This window comes from Triticum urartu, chromosome 5A, assembly GCF_056163025.1.
Source record: "Triticum urartu cultivar PI428250 chromosome 5A, HENAU_Tu73, whole genome shotgun sequence".
NCBI lineage: Eukaryota > Viridiplantae > Streptophyta > Magnoliopsida > Poales > Poaceae > Triticum > Triticum urartu.
The window spans coordinates 454,629,217-454,645,553 of NC_141877.1; the positions used below are offsets into that span (position 1 = coordinate 454,629,217).

At 46.8% G+C, this 16,337-nt stretch overlaps 2 protein-coding genes across 3 annotated transcripts; one reads left to right on the plus strand and one right to left on the minus strand.

The window, feature by feature from the left end:
* The first annotated feature begins 496 nt into the window (after positions 1–496).
* LOC125509648 (uncharacterized) lies at positions 497–2,127 on the plus strand. Its single transcript, XM_048674665.2, has 4 exons — positions 497–668; positions 796–922; positions 1,443–1,492; positions 1,625–2,127. The coding sequence occupies exons 1-4, from the start codon at positions 591–593 to the stop codon at positions 1,823–1,825; spliced, it is 456 nt and encodes a 151-aa protein (XP_048530622.1). The 5' UTR covers positions 497–590; the 3' UTR covers positions 1,826–2,127.
* A 1,055-nt stretch (positions 2,128–3,182) lies between these two features.
* Positions 3,183–7,546, minus strand: LOC125509647 (phosphatidylinositol 4-kinase gamma 5). Of its 2 annotated transcripts, XM_048674664.2 has the most exons (3): positions 7,242–7,546; positions 3,955–5,728; positions 3,183–3,879 (listed from the first exon to the last, which is right to left on the minus strand). In XM_048674664.2, exons 2-3 carry the CDS (start codon positions 5,546–5,548, stop codon positions 3,596–3,598), a joined length of 1,878 nt encoding a protein of 625 aa, XP_048530621.1. In that variant the 5' UTR covers positions 5,549–5,728; positions 7,242–7,546; the 3' UTR covers positions 3,183–3,595. The 2 variants fall into 2 exon arrangements, with proteins under 2 accessions (XP_048530621.1, XP_048530620.1); XM_048674663.2 differs by having other exon boundaries at positions 3,183–5,728; positions 7,242–7,545.
* Positions 7,547–16,337: the final 8,791 nt, after the last annotated feature.

Here is a 16,337-nt window from a genome sequence, read left to right on the forward strand (position 1 = left end):
CGCACGCACGCAAGCTCCTTCGATCCGAGGACACCACCACCAGCACCGCAGAAGCACGCCTCGCCGTGGCGCGCGCGCGCGCATGGCGGCGCATTCCCAGGGACAGAAAAGAACAAGCCCCCCGCCTTCCAATTCCGCCCGCGTCGGCCGCGCCGAGGCGGCGGGGGAGGCACGTACCCCCCTCCCCTGTCTGCATGGCCGGTGCGTGCGTGCGTGCGCGCACCGGAGATCGCCCGAGGTTCTCTGTACTGTACTACGTCCTCCATGGCCGGGACCAGGGCATCGGTGCCTGCGCGCGCGCGCGGGCGACAGGCCGCGGATTAAGAAACGGGAAAGCGCACACAGCAGCAGTTTGATATTGGGCGCGTCAGACGGTGCCGGGTTTGAATATGCAGCAGCTCCCTTTGACCAGCATCGCTAGCTGTGTGCGGTGGAGCTGAGCTGAGCTGATCGGTGTGGCGTGGATGGATCTAATCTGCCTCCTTGGTATATAAAACCCCTGCACTGTCACCTAAACCTCTCCTTTCCCCTCTGCTCGTCCGGCTCAGAGGTGCCAGCAGGTAGCTCCTTGTTGCCAAGTAGAGGAGACCATGAGGCGCGCAGGGAGCCTTCTTCTCCTGCTGCTTCTGCTCTCCCTGTCTGCCTCCACCGCCGAAGCACACAACAAGGTCGGTAAACAATTTCGCAGTAACTTCTTGTTCACGCCTTCACGGTACACTCACACTGCGTGCAAGTGGCAGTGCCAGCAATGGCGGAGGAGTGCTGATATCTTGCTTCTCGATCGTGAAAATGCAGGAGAGCTCGGGCGACAACGCGGTGCCCTTGACCGGCCGGAGATGGCACCTGAGAGGACGGAGGGCAATGGCGGCCCGAGGGCATGGAGCAGCGGGGAGGGATGAGGCCGTGGGCGCCAGCAACACAGGTGCAAACCCTGCCCGTGCCCGCGGAGGGAAGAAAAGCGTAGAGGTTACCGTTGTCGGGTTAGGCGGTGAGAGCGCCGGGCCAAGGAGGAGTGGCGGCGGCAGGCGCGAGTTTGACGGCCAAGTGCCGCTCCATTCCGATTACCGCACTCCCAGGGTTCATCCGCCGAAGAATAACTGAGGCGCGGCAAAAGGCAAAGGCTTCTTCTTGCTTCTTGCCACTGATTGATGATTACTGCTAGTGGTACAGTAGTAGTAGCTCTGTTTTTAATCATGAAGTAAAATTATAGTGGTAGTGCAGTGCTCCGCGTCTGTTAAATAAGCTAGTGCTCTTTGCTTGTACTGTAGAGATTCTTGTCAAATCTACCACCCCATCACCCAAACTTGAGCCTGTAATTAGTGTGCTGCAAATGGGTCGCGTAGAGAAGGGCAATCAATTAGCTGTACTGATTTTATTTTGTCTGGCAGCAAACCACTGGACCCTGAATGATGGGCTGATACGTGCCATTTCTGTTGTTGCAGGAGCAAGTCAAGAAGCAGATCAGGCGTCTGCTGAATTTGTACATGATGAGGCAAGTTCAGCAGCCGCACGCTTTACATGATTCAGCATTACAGGCATTATTTGCACGTCACACTGGCCACATCACAGTCGACACACAACTTCAGTTCCTGCCATGTGCTGACGGCTGCGGTTTCATTTCCAGGGTAAACAGAGCAAGAGGCCAGCTGCTCGGCCCATGCTTCAGGGAGCAAGCGGCCATCGACATCGTCACCACGGCGGCGACGCGGCCGCCATGGCGTCCGACGTGCTGAGGATGGACTACTCCGTCTCCGTGGACGTCCACAGCCGGCGGCCCATCAACAACGACGCTCCGTTGGATGAGCTCATGGAGAAGAGGCCCTAGCTAGCTGCCGGTCCACACAAGCGAGAAGATGCGGCTCCTAACGACATAGATACAGATAGCGTTAGGCTAGCTAGCACATGGTTAGCTTGGCTAGGTAGGGAGGGACCCTCCGGGCCGCACGTGGAGCCCATTTCTGAACCTCGACCGATCAATGGAACTGATCGATCGAGGTGAGTTGGATGGGCAGTTTTGGTTGCGCCGTGCTTGGAGGGGTAGTGGCGCCTGTAATCCGTCTGTCAGCAGCTTCATCTCTGAAGCTGCAGAAAACAGAGCTCATGATTTTCAGCATGTGGCTGTGGCAAGCAGTATGTCCTCTCCTCGCCGTAAAGAAATGCTTTGCGGGTTCAGAGTTGAGACCAAGGTGGTCAGCCCATCGTAGCCGTTACACGTCTCAGAGCCCCGATCATCATAGTTGCTTCCATCTCAGGGCTCAGATCCTTCCAGACCCAATGAAAAGTGCCTGCCTGCCTTGCCTTGCCGTAGCAGCCAGCCTGCGTGCCCGCATCCGCGCTCTCGGCCGGCCAATGGCAGCCGTGGCGAACTGGACCACGCAAACTCCCCATGCCGCCGCCGCGCCGTGATAACGACAGGGCCGGCCAATAATAGAGGAGCTTGACGATCAGAGTTCACGGTCGCACGGCGCGGCGGCGAAGCATTGGGAGGCAGCCACATCAGGGCGGTGAGAGCGAGACGCCGAGACACCTGTTGCTGTTATCCTGCACCTGGACCGAGCGACGGACGTCGTCTTCTGCACGACTGCACCCACGACCGTCCTCGCTTGAAGTTTTCTGATCTACTAATACGTGATGGGCTTGGACTTCTTCGGTGCAGTTTTCATCTGTAGTTCACAGTCCAGATGCAGGAAAGGGACCTCCACTGAGGACGATGGTCTCACTCTGGCGTGTGATGCGGACCGGCCACCTAACCTGACGGCAAAAGAAGGGCTCGGAGAAGTCACTTCAGGTGTAGAAAACACCAGACTGACGACACTCCCCAGGGTCCAGTCCAAACCTCCCAGGTGCATACGTCGCGGGCAGAGGGCGGGGTCAATAGATCTGTGCTTCCGTTACCAGACATGTCGACATCTGGTCATCTGGACACTGGAGGGAAGTCGTCAGTCCGCACTGACGGTGGAACCAGCGGAGCCAACCCGCGAGTTTCTACGGCACATGGAGGGCCCTTTTGACACCACCCGAACCAAGCTCCAGATCATTCGCTTGTATCACATCAACATACTATCCCATGTTCTCTCAACAACTCACGCATCAAAAGCGCCAAAGCAGAGAAGTAGACACATAAACAGATGATAGATGATTAGATATATATACGTGCACATGCGTGGCAACATCCAGGTGCATATTCATAATACTATATTATTATTATGGTAAGCGTCTCGGAAATGGTACAGTGGCGAAGCCGAAACAGCGGCGGCGCCGACAACACTCAACACGACCACCACCGGGCACCACCAGCCGTGATGGCGCCCGGCGTTGCGAGGTAGTAGTAGGCGTACTTCGTATATATACAGACGAAAGAAAGAACAAACCATTCCATATGTCAAAAGCTAAAGCTATGCACAGACACGAAGACACACTCTGCGGGGAAGATCAAATGCCAACGGGGACGGTCTTTATTTTTATCGAACCACCTCTAATCTTCTCCTCTCCACGATCCATAGTCCAAACACACACCTACAGGCGCGTAGGGCTGCTTCCGTTCCGGCGGCCGCGAAGAAAACACCTGCACACCTGGGTTGCATCTACATTACCTTCAAAACTGGCAAGAAGTTCCCAGCCTCTGCAGTGGGCGCGGGCCGGCGCCAGCCGCGTGCTTCCGTGCTCGGAAAGCGCTCGGGAGGAGCTCCTGGAACTTGTCGAGGAACGCGGTCCACTCCTCGGAGCCCATGTCCGACAGCTTCACAAAACTGGCGCTGGGAGGGAGCATCTCGTTCGCGCTCCTGCTTCCAGACTGATACATACTACCTTCGCCACTATAGTTAGTTTTAGCAGCCACCTTGCTCTTCGTCTTCGGAATGCCTCCGCGGTAGGGTTTAGCTTTCCCATGGAAACCAAACCCCTTCAGCGACGCGGACAGCTTTGAGACAGGAGGGACCAGCTTAGGAAACATACCGTTCAAGGGGTCAGAGTCATCCTTCACCATCTCCTTGTCATCATCATCCTCCTCGTCACACTCGGCTAGCTTTGACAGTGGATTCCTGTGGCTTGCCTTCATGGGACCAAACCTGCTGAATGAGGGTGATTCAAATGCATCTGAATCATCCTCGCCGTCAAGAGAGAACTGGGTGAAGTCATCATCGTCGTCTTCAACTCCAACTTCTGGAAGAAATAGCTCTCTGTCCTCGACCCACTTCCTTGCCTCCATGCAAAGAAGCTCAAGCTCACTTGGCTCTTCTTCTTTCCCAGTAAACTGCCTGCTCATCATCTCTCCTATTTCGGACAAGCAGAGGCCAAATGCTGCACCTTCCTTGAGAAATATTGTTGACAGCACCAGCACCCGCAGACATGCCTTGCGGATCATGGGAAGCTCCATGCGCAGCATGTCAGCATCTTTTACAGGATCCAAATTTGCAATGTATTCAAGTTCCTCCTCAGAGAAAGGGATGGATGCTTGCGGCCAGTGAATCCATTCAAAGTAAGGGTCCTCTAGACATTCGGGCAGACAAAGACCATGGTCGATAGGAATGAGTTCGGTCTGCACTCCAAAGTTGTCAGACCCAGGACCAACTTTCCTGACCAGAAGATTGCCCGAATGCCTGTCCGTGTTGAAGATTCTGATGTCAAGAATGCCGATCCTGTGCACAGCAGATACAGGGAAGCTTGATGTCCCATGGTCGCTGGCATCAAAATCATGAGGGATGAACTGCTGCAATGATGCAATCTTGCTCACGGGCTGTGAATTGTTGTGGAACACCTTATGATTGCAGCCAACAGTGGCATTCACATTGAACACAGTGTGTGTGATCTTGACCAGCATGGTTGGAGGAACTTTTGCAAAGTTGCCATGGTCAAGGAGGTAAGCAGCAACCTCTCTGAACCCTGTCTCACCAACTCGTACAGACCTTTTGAGACCTGGCTGTCCAAGGGTCTTCCCTACAAAGCCTTTAGGATTATTTGGAGCAAATGGTTCCTCATCGGTTGGCTTTACAATTGCAACATGTTCACCCCAAATGTTATCAAAGTAGTAGGCACCACCCATCCCACTGTTAACAGCTACTGGGTCAACATCATTCCTTATGGCTTTGACAATATCCTTAGCAAGCTGTTTCATCTCAGGGGAAGGGCTTGAACATCCAAGGATAGCAATGGGTCCACTACGGTCTCGCTGTTGCACGCCGTTTCCAGTAGGAGAGAGACAAGGTGTTGAGCTGCTCCGGTGCATCTGATTCCTTGTGAGGAGCAACGGCGAGTCATTGCGGACATTGCTGAGATCATTGTTCAGAACAAGATCACCAAAGGTCAGTGAGCTCTCCTCTGTGGAAACATTCAAAGCTATCTGCAGCTTTTTTTTCACAGAGTGTGCATTTTCTCCCCTCTCCAGTTCAATGCCCAGGACAGAACCATTATCAGTTTGAACAAAAACTCTCTTCCAGCTCAATGGTCTCCCCTCAGTTTTGCTACTTGCAGGATATTCACTGCTGAAACTCCGATCCAGGACTGCAACAGCCATCTGTGTCTGAACAGGACAATCCAAGTCCCTGGACATGGAATGGCTGAGCTGCCTGTCTGCCTTTATCTGCTTCCACCTCTCCCGTAGCAAGAGGAAGAAGGAAGACTTCAAACTGATCACTGCAGAGCAATCAATAGTAGGCCATAGATGAAGATGTATGCACACCCTCTTGCATCAACTGAAAGCACTTTAACTCACGGTTCAGTGGTAGATACCCTGCATAAGAAAGAAAAAATGAACCATGAATAACGTAGGTTTTGCACAAGATAAGCTTTCTAGATATAAATTTTTAGACATGTAGAACCAGGAATTTTTTTGGAAGTATGGCGGACATATATCCTGGTGAGAAGGACGCAGAAGCAAAACAGAAGGACATGTTATTATACGGTAATGGCACGAGTTTCTGCAAATTTTCGAGTTAAACAGTCTAGCACACCAGGAAATAGACTCAAGTTGCTGCCACAAAACAAAGCCTCTTGGGATCTTCTTGTTTGCTCATTTCAGTATTTCTGTTTTCTTAGTAAGTCTTGTACCATAACAAGCAATAGCCGATAGCATGGCTTCATAAAATTCTTAATAGTACTAACATAATACACCCAGGGCAGTTGTTAAGCATATTAAAGTTAAAATACACTTGACAATTCTTCCACCCTTACATCTAGATTCCACATCTTCACTTAATCAATAACCATAAACCCCAGACAGGAATAAATATATTTCGGTCACATGGTGACAGTAGGCTTTAGATCTCAACTTCATTCATACAGTATCATCATTTGATACAAATATCTAGAATTTCAGACATAAGCATGCATACAACTCACAAATAGAAGGCTAGCTCCCACTCTTGGCAGGAATAGAACAATCAAAACTGCAAACAGCTTCTCATAACAACAAACAATCCTTATGATCATGATTCATGACTGTATATGATAAACTTTTTTTTAGTTCATATAAGAGAAGATATCGCCTTATCCTGAACTAATAAAAAAATCGTAAGGATCACTCAAATAGCAGAGAAACAGTAGTAGATCTGCAGGCAGTGGTTGAGAGCAAGTAGTCGTTCCTAAACTGATCTCAGTAGGTATAGTTCACTAGCCATAGGTAGATCTAAAATTTCAGAGTTTCATTACTGAACTCACAAATATCCATCACCAAAACATACACAGCAAAACAATCGGTCGTACCCAGATTAAAACAAGTTAGTCCGAATTATTCAGATCGCCTAGATGGTTTCACAATACTACTAGGGAAACGACAAAGCAGGAGCTCGGATAAAACCTCGCAGTAGCGCATCCCACACTCACTCCTAATGATTTGACACGATAAAATTCGTGAGTAAACAGCTTAAACATACGAACCCGCGCATGGATCCTGCGTGTTCCCGATCGATTAGACAAAAACCCCAAAATCCCACACATTTCGACTGAACAAAACCAACAAAAGTAACAGAGGACGCAGCACCACGCACGCATCGCAAGCATTCTCAAATCCCCCACAGCTCAGACCCTAAGAGACTGAAACCCTCGGACGACGTTTCGAGAAATCGCGCGCCAAACCGCACACGGGAGCAAAACAAGGCGAAATCTCTAGCCGATGCGCATTTCCGCAGGAGCGGCACGCACAGCTCCGGTTCGCCCGAGAGGCATCTCGAGCCCGCACTATCCCCGTCGGACTACAGCGTCCATCCCACCACTGTCCCAGCGCGAGGCGAGGTTGCAGGACTCACCGGCGGGACGGCGGATCTGGGCGCTCGAAGGCGGGGGACGGGACGGAGCGACGCCGCCGCCTCCTCCTCCTCGGGCGGCCGGACCAGTCGCCGGCGCAGATCCGACGGCGGGCGGCAGCGCCGTACGGCCTCCTCCTCCTCCTCCCCGCGGTGGCGCGATTCCTTTGTCCTTTTCCGGTATAATTATTTTTTCCTCCTCCTCCTCCGCCTTGCTCAGTGGGTGAGGGTGTGGCTTAACTCGAGGTAGACCAGAGGGACGGGTTAATCTAATACTCCCGTGGTTAAGCCGACCCCTTCGCGCCTCTCTTATAGCCGGCCGGTTTTGCGATTTGGCCCCTCCGGAATGGAGATATTTCCTGGGATGGCGCTCCTGGGGGGCTTGCCTCCTGGGATCACGACAAGAAATTTTGCCACTTGCACATTGTTGTACTACGTCGTCGCTTTGGATCGTTCAGGGGGTGACAGAGGCCTGTGATGTATCGTATTTATTATGAGTTTGTTGGGAGTTTGTATGCGCTGGCTCGTGTGATCGTCTGAACTACGACCCAATTTTGTGTATTGTGTCATAAAATTTTATGTGTGGGTTGTATTTTTTAAAATAATTTTATTCTTTCTGGCAATATTATTTGAACAGTATGATGCATCCGTCAACTATAAGATGTTTGGAATGACTTCATCAATCTTAAAATCTGATGGCCTAGTCTCTCAAAGATACTCATATGGATAAGGTGTGCATGTATGCATGTTAATAAGTGTGCGTTTGTGTATGTGAGCATATGTGTCTATGTGTTTTTGTAATTAAAAAATAGTGTGTTATAGAACGGTACAACCTACAAGTATTTTGTCAACATGTTAGAATTATACACACCAATTAATTAAGTGTATTATTTTGATGCTTCTTTGATTCCATTTCTGAGGTAAGCATGTTTATACTTTTGATAAGTTAAGTTTAATGGATAGTGCGGTTCTTTGGATTGAGTACCGCAGCATCATAAAAGTCTATATTATGTTTTACGACCCTCAATTTTATTGAGAATGACAGGCGAAACTACAAACGCCAACGTATTTATGTACCACATTCCTTCGAGATGGTCTGTGAATATGCATTTCCATCAAGTCATTGTCATGTTTATGTGTTGCTTCTAGCTTGGTCTCTTCCTAAAAATCAATTTATTAAACTTAATTTAAAATAAATTGAGTTGGTTCAGCCTTTTTCGGCGTGGGATTAACTATCTTTTTGAAAGTTTATAATTAAACTGTATTAACCAAACCATGTGCTGGTATCCATTCCCATCCATAGATACGTGCTAGTGCAACATGGCTGTCAACCGTCATAAAACTGGACTTCTTCCATGGGAATATGTTCACCCACCATACATACATGACGTGTGCTGTTTTTGTTAATTAATCACAACAAGTGCAGGGAACATTTTCCAATTACTGCCCCTGCTCCTCTCTTCTGGGCAAAGATTATACCCTGTATAATTATAAAACGCTTAAAACAAGAGCAAGCCGTGGTATTACCCAAAACTGGAGAAGTGGGCATCGCCAAGTGCGTGTCCGCAAAAAGAGGGTCGCATACGTCCTTTTTTGCAAAAAGAGCTCCCGATACTTTCCTCGGGTTCCCGGTCCGGCAAACAATATTTCACGGGCCGAGAGGGGCAAAACGGGAAGACGCGGAGGAAAGCGACAGGGGGGGATTGATTAGCGAGCCGTCACGTCGTGCGAGTCTGTTGCTTCGGGATCGGAAGAAGCCTCTAGAACGGCACGGCAGGTCCGGTCCGCGCACATGGCACCACCCCCGGCGCTCTGTTCTGACCGGGCCGGCCCGATGCCCGGGCACCACCTGGCGCGGCGCGACTGGAGGCGGTGAGCGCACCGCGGGCGTGGCCGTGGGGGTGGGGCCGGGGGCTGGGCCCCGCGTGGAAGCGGGCGTGGTTGGCGTGCTCCGCTCACCCGCGGTGCACGTTGGCTGCTGTAGGCTGTAGGGGGTGGGTTCGGACTTCGGACCGGTGTGATGAGCGGGTGGAGTCGCTCGCGTGCGTGGTGGCGCGCCCGCGCGAGTCGCGACGCTGCCGGCGCGGGGTGCGGCAGCGCGGCGGTGGCGCGGGATCGTGGCCCGTAGGGGTGGGAGGCAGGCGAATCTCTGGTGAGCCCCTCCCGGTACGTGGAGCAGCGCGGCATGCGACGGCAGCTTCCTCCTGTCTCACGACGATTATTTGTCTTCTGCTACTATCTCTCGAAAAAACGTTCTGGAGTTTGCAATTACTAGTAAGCGTGCACGTGTAATACACGTCTCAATCAAAGCACCACATGAAACTAATATGCATATTGAATTCTGAATCCATATTCTAGAAATTTAATAAAACACAATTACTATACTGTCTGATGATCCCTGACTGTCTAAAGGTCATATAGTAAAGAAATTTAATACAAAGCCCATCAATGCTTGAAGAGTCGCAAGCTTGAGTAGTCTGTCAGTTTTTAGGAACATTTTTGCCCCCTTTATGAGTTTCTCTCATCTCCTGGAGTGCAATATTCATTAACAAATAATGAAGGAAAATTAAGATTTTTTTTGTATGACATGGATGGCATGCAAGCGGCAAGCCACACTTTCTCTAAGTTAACCTTAGTTCTGGCCAGAGTAACCATGAATGAAACTTGTCCTATCAACATACGGTTTATTGCATAATAAAAGGAAAATATATTATATCTTTATTTTCTTGACCCATGCTTTTATTACTCTCTATTACTAAATCATGTAGTGTTTTAGGGTTAGCCTATTTGAGCATCCTCTACTTTTTCTTCTTTTCTTTCTTTGCCATTAGAGTATGGTGATTGTTGCATCCCAAGTATGGGAAGGGCCTAAATGATCATATCATGATGTGAATACTTAATATGCAAATATAAGACGCTATTAGATAGCAGGCAATGTTCACTTCTGTTAAAAAAATACCAGCATGATCACACATTTAATCGAGATGCATAAATTCCTATACAAAATTCTCATGTATGTTTCGAACTAACCTGCACTTTAAGGCCATATTTACCAGCATGTAAGAGATCAGCTCTAGAGAAATGGCACTTAAAATACATCGGAAACAGGATGTTGAAATGAACAACAATACCTGGCAAACTCTATACATAACATGCCTGCCGTATTTGGCTCCTGAACTTTAGCTCCTCCTCCGTCCATTTTAGAGTCCCCATTCCTAAAAACAAAACATTTCATACATGAAAATCTTATATGTCTCCAAGGGATAGTGGTAACCACAATGTTTAATTCAGGAGCTATTATCAATATAAAATATAAGATGAAAAGTGAGAAATTTATTGTATGTGCTAAAAGTGCTTCGTAAGTATAATTAATAAATGGTGCAGATCTCTAACATCATAATTGGGAACCTAGAATACTCGCCGATGAGTGTTTGTATGGCATCAAGGGACGAATGAGGTCGGGGGCTAAGGCGGGTGGTCGAGGGTTGAACATGATCTTGCCAGTCATTTGATTCTATGACTCTCGGGGCTGAGCATCCCCATGCTTTCTGCTTAACCATGTCCTTGTCTGCGCCATGCCGTGTACGCAGCTCAGCTCGAGGAACACAACCCTTAATTCCCTCTATCAATGGAATAGTGCACAATCTGTGTACGTATTCACGGAAAAAAAGTACTCTTTTCTTTTTTATCACCATCTAGATGTTCTAACCAAAATTAAACAAAACGTAGGAGCAAGCTAGCGCTCTTTATACAGTAGTGCACGCAAAATGCACATCTTGACCACTATAAATACACAAAATATAAATTGTAAGTATTAGGAGTGTAAAAAATACATACGCGTTTAGACTAAAAATAACCTCTCAAGAATTATGCCAGCCTATGTGTTATGCTTATAGATGAAATACTTACATGGCCAGCCACAAGACAATGCAAGAGATTGTCCATCACTTTCATAATAAAATGCTCGGTTGTACCGAGTGCAGATTTTTTTTTACCTCTATGACATATTAATGATCTATCATCGAAAGATTCAGGCAGGTCAATGAGGTCATGTATACCAGGTTGCCGCCAATAGACGATCGACCAGGCTTCTTGGTTCATCCTTTTCCTTCAAAAGCTCCACATAGTCACCTGTCGGAAGAACACTTCACTATACCAAGAAATGAGTTCACGTGTTTATAGTTAAACATCCCTTCATGATCATCTATTCGCTTATTAGATTTAAGAAAAATACTCAGATGAGTATTAGATCAATACTCTGCAACCGCAACTAAATTGGCATTGCCATCATCATTATCACAGACCTGCAGTCCTCATGCAATCACACACACCACCGTCATCACAAGGACATTAATGCCATCGTAACTGTGTATTTAAAAGAAAAACGATAATCAAAATAGGGCCTTGGTGTTTCTTTTTCATGCTCAGACATGAACATGGCCACAAAAAGGGGTTTGGCACGCCCTATTAACCCTTTAGAAACTCCCCTACCCATAAGTAAGACCATCTATGATTATGCAATCTTGCATATAGCCTAGATAAATGATGAAACCAATTGAAGATCCTCTGCATGCATATAAATTGTAGAAGAAAAGTTTTGGTAAAAAAATCACAAAAAACTACCTTTAGAATGTTGCAAATGTACTCGTGCCCAGTCACAGTATATATGCAATTATGCATGAGTCTACGATTCTACCACAAGGATCAAATAGACAACAATTTGAAGCATGGTGTTGTGTGACATCTCAGAAAGTGAATGAATGAATTTTTGATTGTTGCAGAAAATTGCATATATAGATTTTCAATGTAAAAACGAACTTTATGCCTATGTTATTTGTACATACAGAATGTCTTTCTTGGTTCCCAAAGAGGTTCAGTAACCATCCTAAGTAAGCAATCGAACATACCTTGAATCACTTTAGCAAAATATTGCAGACGGAAGTAAGTCCAGCACATGTCTTATCAACTGCAAAGGCAAAACTTGCAAAAAAAATGGCCACCCTCATATCTACTGTTTGATATCAACAATCTCCTGAAACAATGTCGTCAGACAAACCATTTTTGGTTAAGTTTGAAGGTACATGGCCAAAATGAAGAGTACTGGATATAAAAGGAAACAAATACATCATAGAAATGACATAGGAACACTATGCATGCTGAACAATTATATGCGTCTGACATATGGAGTTAGCAGTTTCCCTAAAACAACAACTTTCTGAATATTATTGTCTCGACATTATGCCCACAAAAGGAAAGAGAAACCTTATGTAAACAAAATATTACAGTGGACAAACAGAGTTTTTAGAAAAAAGGAACACTTCCCAGGAAACTTACAGTCCTTGAAGAAAGGATAACGTTCCTACAAATACACCATCCAATGCAGGTTCATACAGTTTTCATTGTGCACAAATGATGCAACATACAGATTCAACCCAATGCAACAAAATGTCCAGTGAGAAGTTCATTGAAACTTTGAAAGGCAATCATTTTTTATCAACAAGTTGGTACAACATGTTGTCATAATGCCTTCAATACTTCAATGTGCTTCCAATGTCAGGATACTTCAACACCTAAAATCAAGGTTGCTATAGTCTACTAAATGATTTTAAACCAAACTATAAAATTAGTGGTCCAGCCATAAATATTATTATTTTTTGCATCATGAAGAGTCGTATATGAAGTACCTTTGGAATTCTGCACAGAGAAACAACGTGTACTGTACAATCAAACTGGATTCTTCTTGGGATAAGCCAATGTTCAAGCTCCAAGGCTTACAGATATGTTTTAAAGCTGCAACATCTTTTGAATGGCACACATAAAAATCGATAATTCCATTGTGCACTCATCAAGTCTAGTAAGTTCTCTTTTTTTGCCATTAACTTCGTGAACTTGAGGCGTCCGATTTCTGCTTGTCGATGTGAGCTTGCCTCAATATGTATGCGACAACAAAACATTAGGTGAAAATCTGTCCATCTACAAATGTTCAGCACTTCCATTGGAAGCATTGTACAAAGCAAAAAAAAGAAAAGAAACCCAATAAGCCAAACTCATGCACAAGATTCAACCTCTATTTCAGGTAGCTATGAATTGAATATTTGTATGCATCAGTGAGAGTTCCTTAAATATCAGATCAAGCAATATCTATTTCTAGGACAGGGATCAGGTGACATGCACCTTTGCATGTCACTGTGTGACTTGCGGCCCAAATTCATATTTAAACATTGCGAAAAAATCTGAAAAAATCATGCATGTTCACAACACAATTAAGATAATCCCTAAAAAATTCAGATCAAAATTCGAAACATACACCAAGAAGCAAAAAAGAGAAACTCATATGTGAATAGTATACAGAGAACCATTCGCAACTATTCATAACAGATTTCTCTTTTTTGCTTCTTGATGTATGTTTCAAATTTTGATCTGAATTTTTTAGGTATTATCTTAATATGTGCTATGAATATGCATGATTTTTTTCAGATTTTTTTACAATGTTTAAATATGAATTTGGGCCGCAAGTCACACGCTGACATGCAAAGGTGCATGTCACCTGATCCTTGTCCCTAATTCTATGTGCAGTTGCAAGACATTAATCCTGTAGTATTAAATACCTGGTCCAGAGGCATGTGGCGACCTGGATTGGGAGCGGCAAGATTTAGCAAAGAGCGAGCTGGATGGGGAGTCCCAGACTCCTAGTGGTGCTTGATGTAAGGTGAGACGGGCGGCGAGCCAAGTGGCCGGCCACAAGATTGGCAGCAGACCCGGACGGAGACCTCGTCGGGCTCAGCGGCGGCCCAAGCGTCTGAAGGAAATATGCCCTAGAGGCAATAATAAAGTTATTATTTATTTCCTTATATCATGATAAATGTTTATTGTTCATGCTAGAATTGTATTAACCGGAAACATAATACATGTGTGAATACATAGACAAACTAAGTGTCACTAGTATGCCTCTACTTGACTAGCTCGTTAATCAAAGATGGTTATGTTTCCTAACCATGAACAAGTAGTTGTTATTTGATTAACGGGATCACATCATTAAGTGAATGATCTGATTGACATGACCCATTCCACTAGCTTAGCACCCGATCGTTTAGTATGTTGCTATTGCTTTCTTCATGACTTATACATGTTCCTATGACTATGAGATTATGCAACCCCGTTTACCAGAGGAACACTTTGTGTGCTACCAAACGTCACAACGTAACTGGGTGATTATAAAGGAGCTCTACAGGTGTCTCCAAAGGTAGATGTTGGGTTGGCGTATTTCGAGATTAGGATTTGTCACTCCGATTGTCGGAGAGGTATCTCTGGGCCCTCTCGGTAATGCACATCACTTAAAGCCTTGCAAGCATTACAACTAATGAGTTAGTTGCAAGATGATGTATTACAGAACGAGTAAAGAGACTTGCCGGCAACGAGATTGAACTAGGTATTTGGAATACCGACGATCGAATCTCGGGCAAGTAACATACCGATGACAAAGGGAACAACGTACGTTGTTATGTGGTCTGACCGATAAAGATCTTCGTAGAATATGTAGGATCCAATATGAGCATCCAGGTTCCGCTATTGGTTATTGACCGGAGACATGTCTCGGTCATGTCTACATTGTTCTCGAACCCGTAGGGTCCGCACGCTTAAGGTTACGATGACAGCTATATTATGAGTTTATGCATTTTGATGTACCGAAGTTTGTTAGGAGTCTTGGATGTGATCACGGACATGACGAGGAGTCTCGAAATGGTCGAGACATAAAGATTGATATATTGGAAGCCTATGTTTGGATACCGGAAGTGTTCCGGGTGAAATCGGGATTTTACCGGAGTACCGGGAGGTTACCGGAACCCCCCGGGAGCTATATGGGCCATGATGGGCCTTAGTGGAAAAGAGAAGAGGCAGCCCTACATGGGCCGCGCGCCCCTCCCCTCCCTTGGTCCAAATAGGACAAGGAGAGGGGGCCGGCCCCTCTCTCTCTTCCCCCCCCCCCCTCCGCGAATCCTATTCCAACTAGGATTTGGGGGGGGGGGAATCCTACTCCCAGAGGGAGTAGGACTCTCCTGGCGCGCCCTCCTTGGCCGGCCAGCCTCCCCCCTTTAGTCCTTTATATACGGAGGCAGGGGCACCCCAGAGACACACAAGTTGATCCACGTGATCTATTCCTTAGCCGTGTGCGGCGCCCCCAGCCACCATAGTCCTCGACAATATTGTAGCGGTGCTTAGGCGAAGCCCTGCAGCAGTAGTACATCAAGATCGTCACCACGCCATCGTGCTGACGGAACTCTTCCCTGACACTTTGCTGGATTGGAGTCCGGGGATCGTCATCGAGCTGAACGTGTGCTAGAACTCGGAGGTGCCGTAGTTTCGGTGCTTGATCGGTCGGATCGTGGAGACGTACGACTACATCAACCAAACGCTTCCGTTGTCGATCTACTAGGTATGTAGATCATACTCCCCCCTCGTTGCTATGCATCACCATGATCTTGCGTGTGCGTAGGAATTTTTTTTGAAATTACTACGAAACCCAACAGTGGCATCCGAGCCTAGGTTTTATATGTTGATGTTATATGCACGAGTAGAACACAAGTGAGTTGTGGGAGATATAAGTCATACTGCTTACCAGCATGTCATACTTTGGTTCGGCGATATTGTTGGACGAAGCGGCCCGGACCGACATTACGCGTACGCTTACGCGAGACCGGTTCTCCCGACGTGCTTTGCACATAGGTGGCTTGCGGGTGACAGTTTCTCCAACTTTAGTTGTATCGAGTGTGGCTACGCCCGGTCCTTGCGAAGGTTAAAACAGCACCAACTTGACAAACTATCGTTGTGGTTTTGATGCGTAGGTAAGATTGGTTCTTGCTTAAGCCCGTAGCAGCCACGTAAAACTTGCAACAACAAAATAGAGGACGTCTGACTTGTTTTTGCAGGGCATGTTGTGATGTGATATGGTCAAGACATGATGCTGAATTTTATTGTATGAGATGATCATGTTTTGTAACCGAGTTATCGGCAACTGGCAGGAGCCATATGGTTGTCGCTTTATTGTATGCAATGCAATCGCGCTGTAATGCTTTACTTTATCACTAAACGGTAGTGATA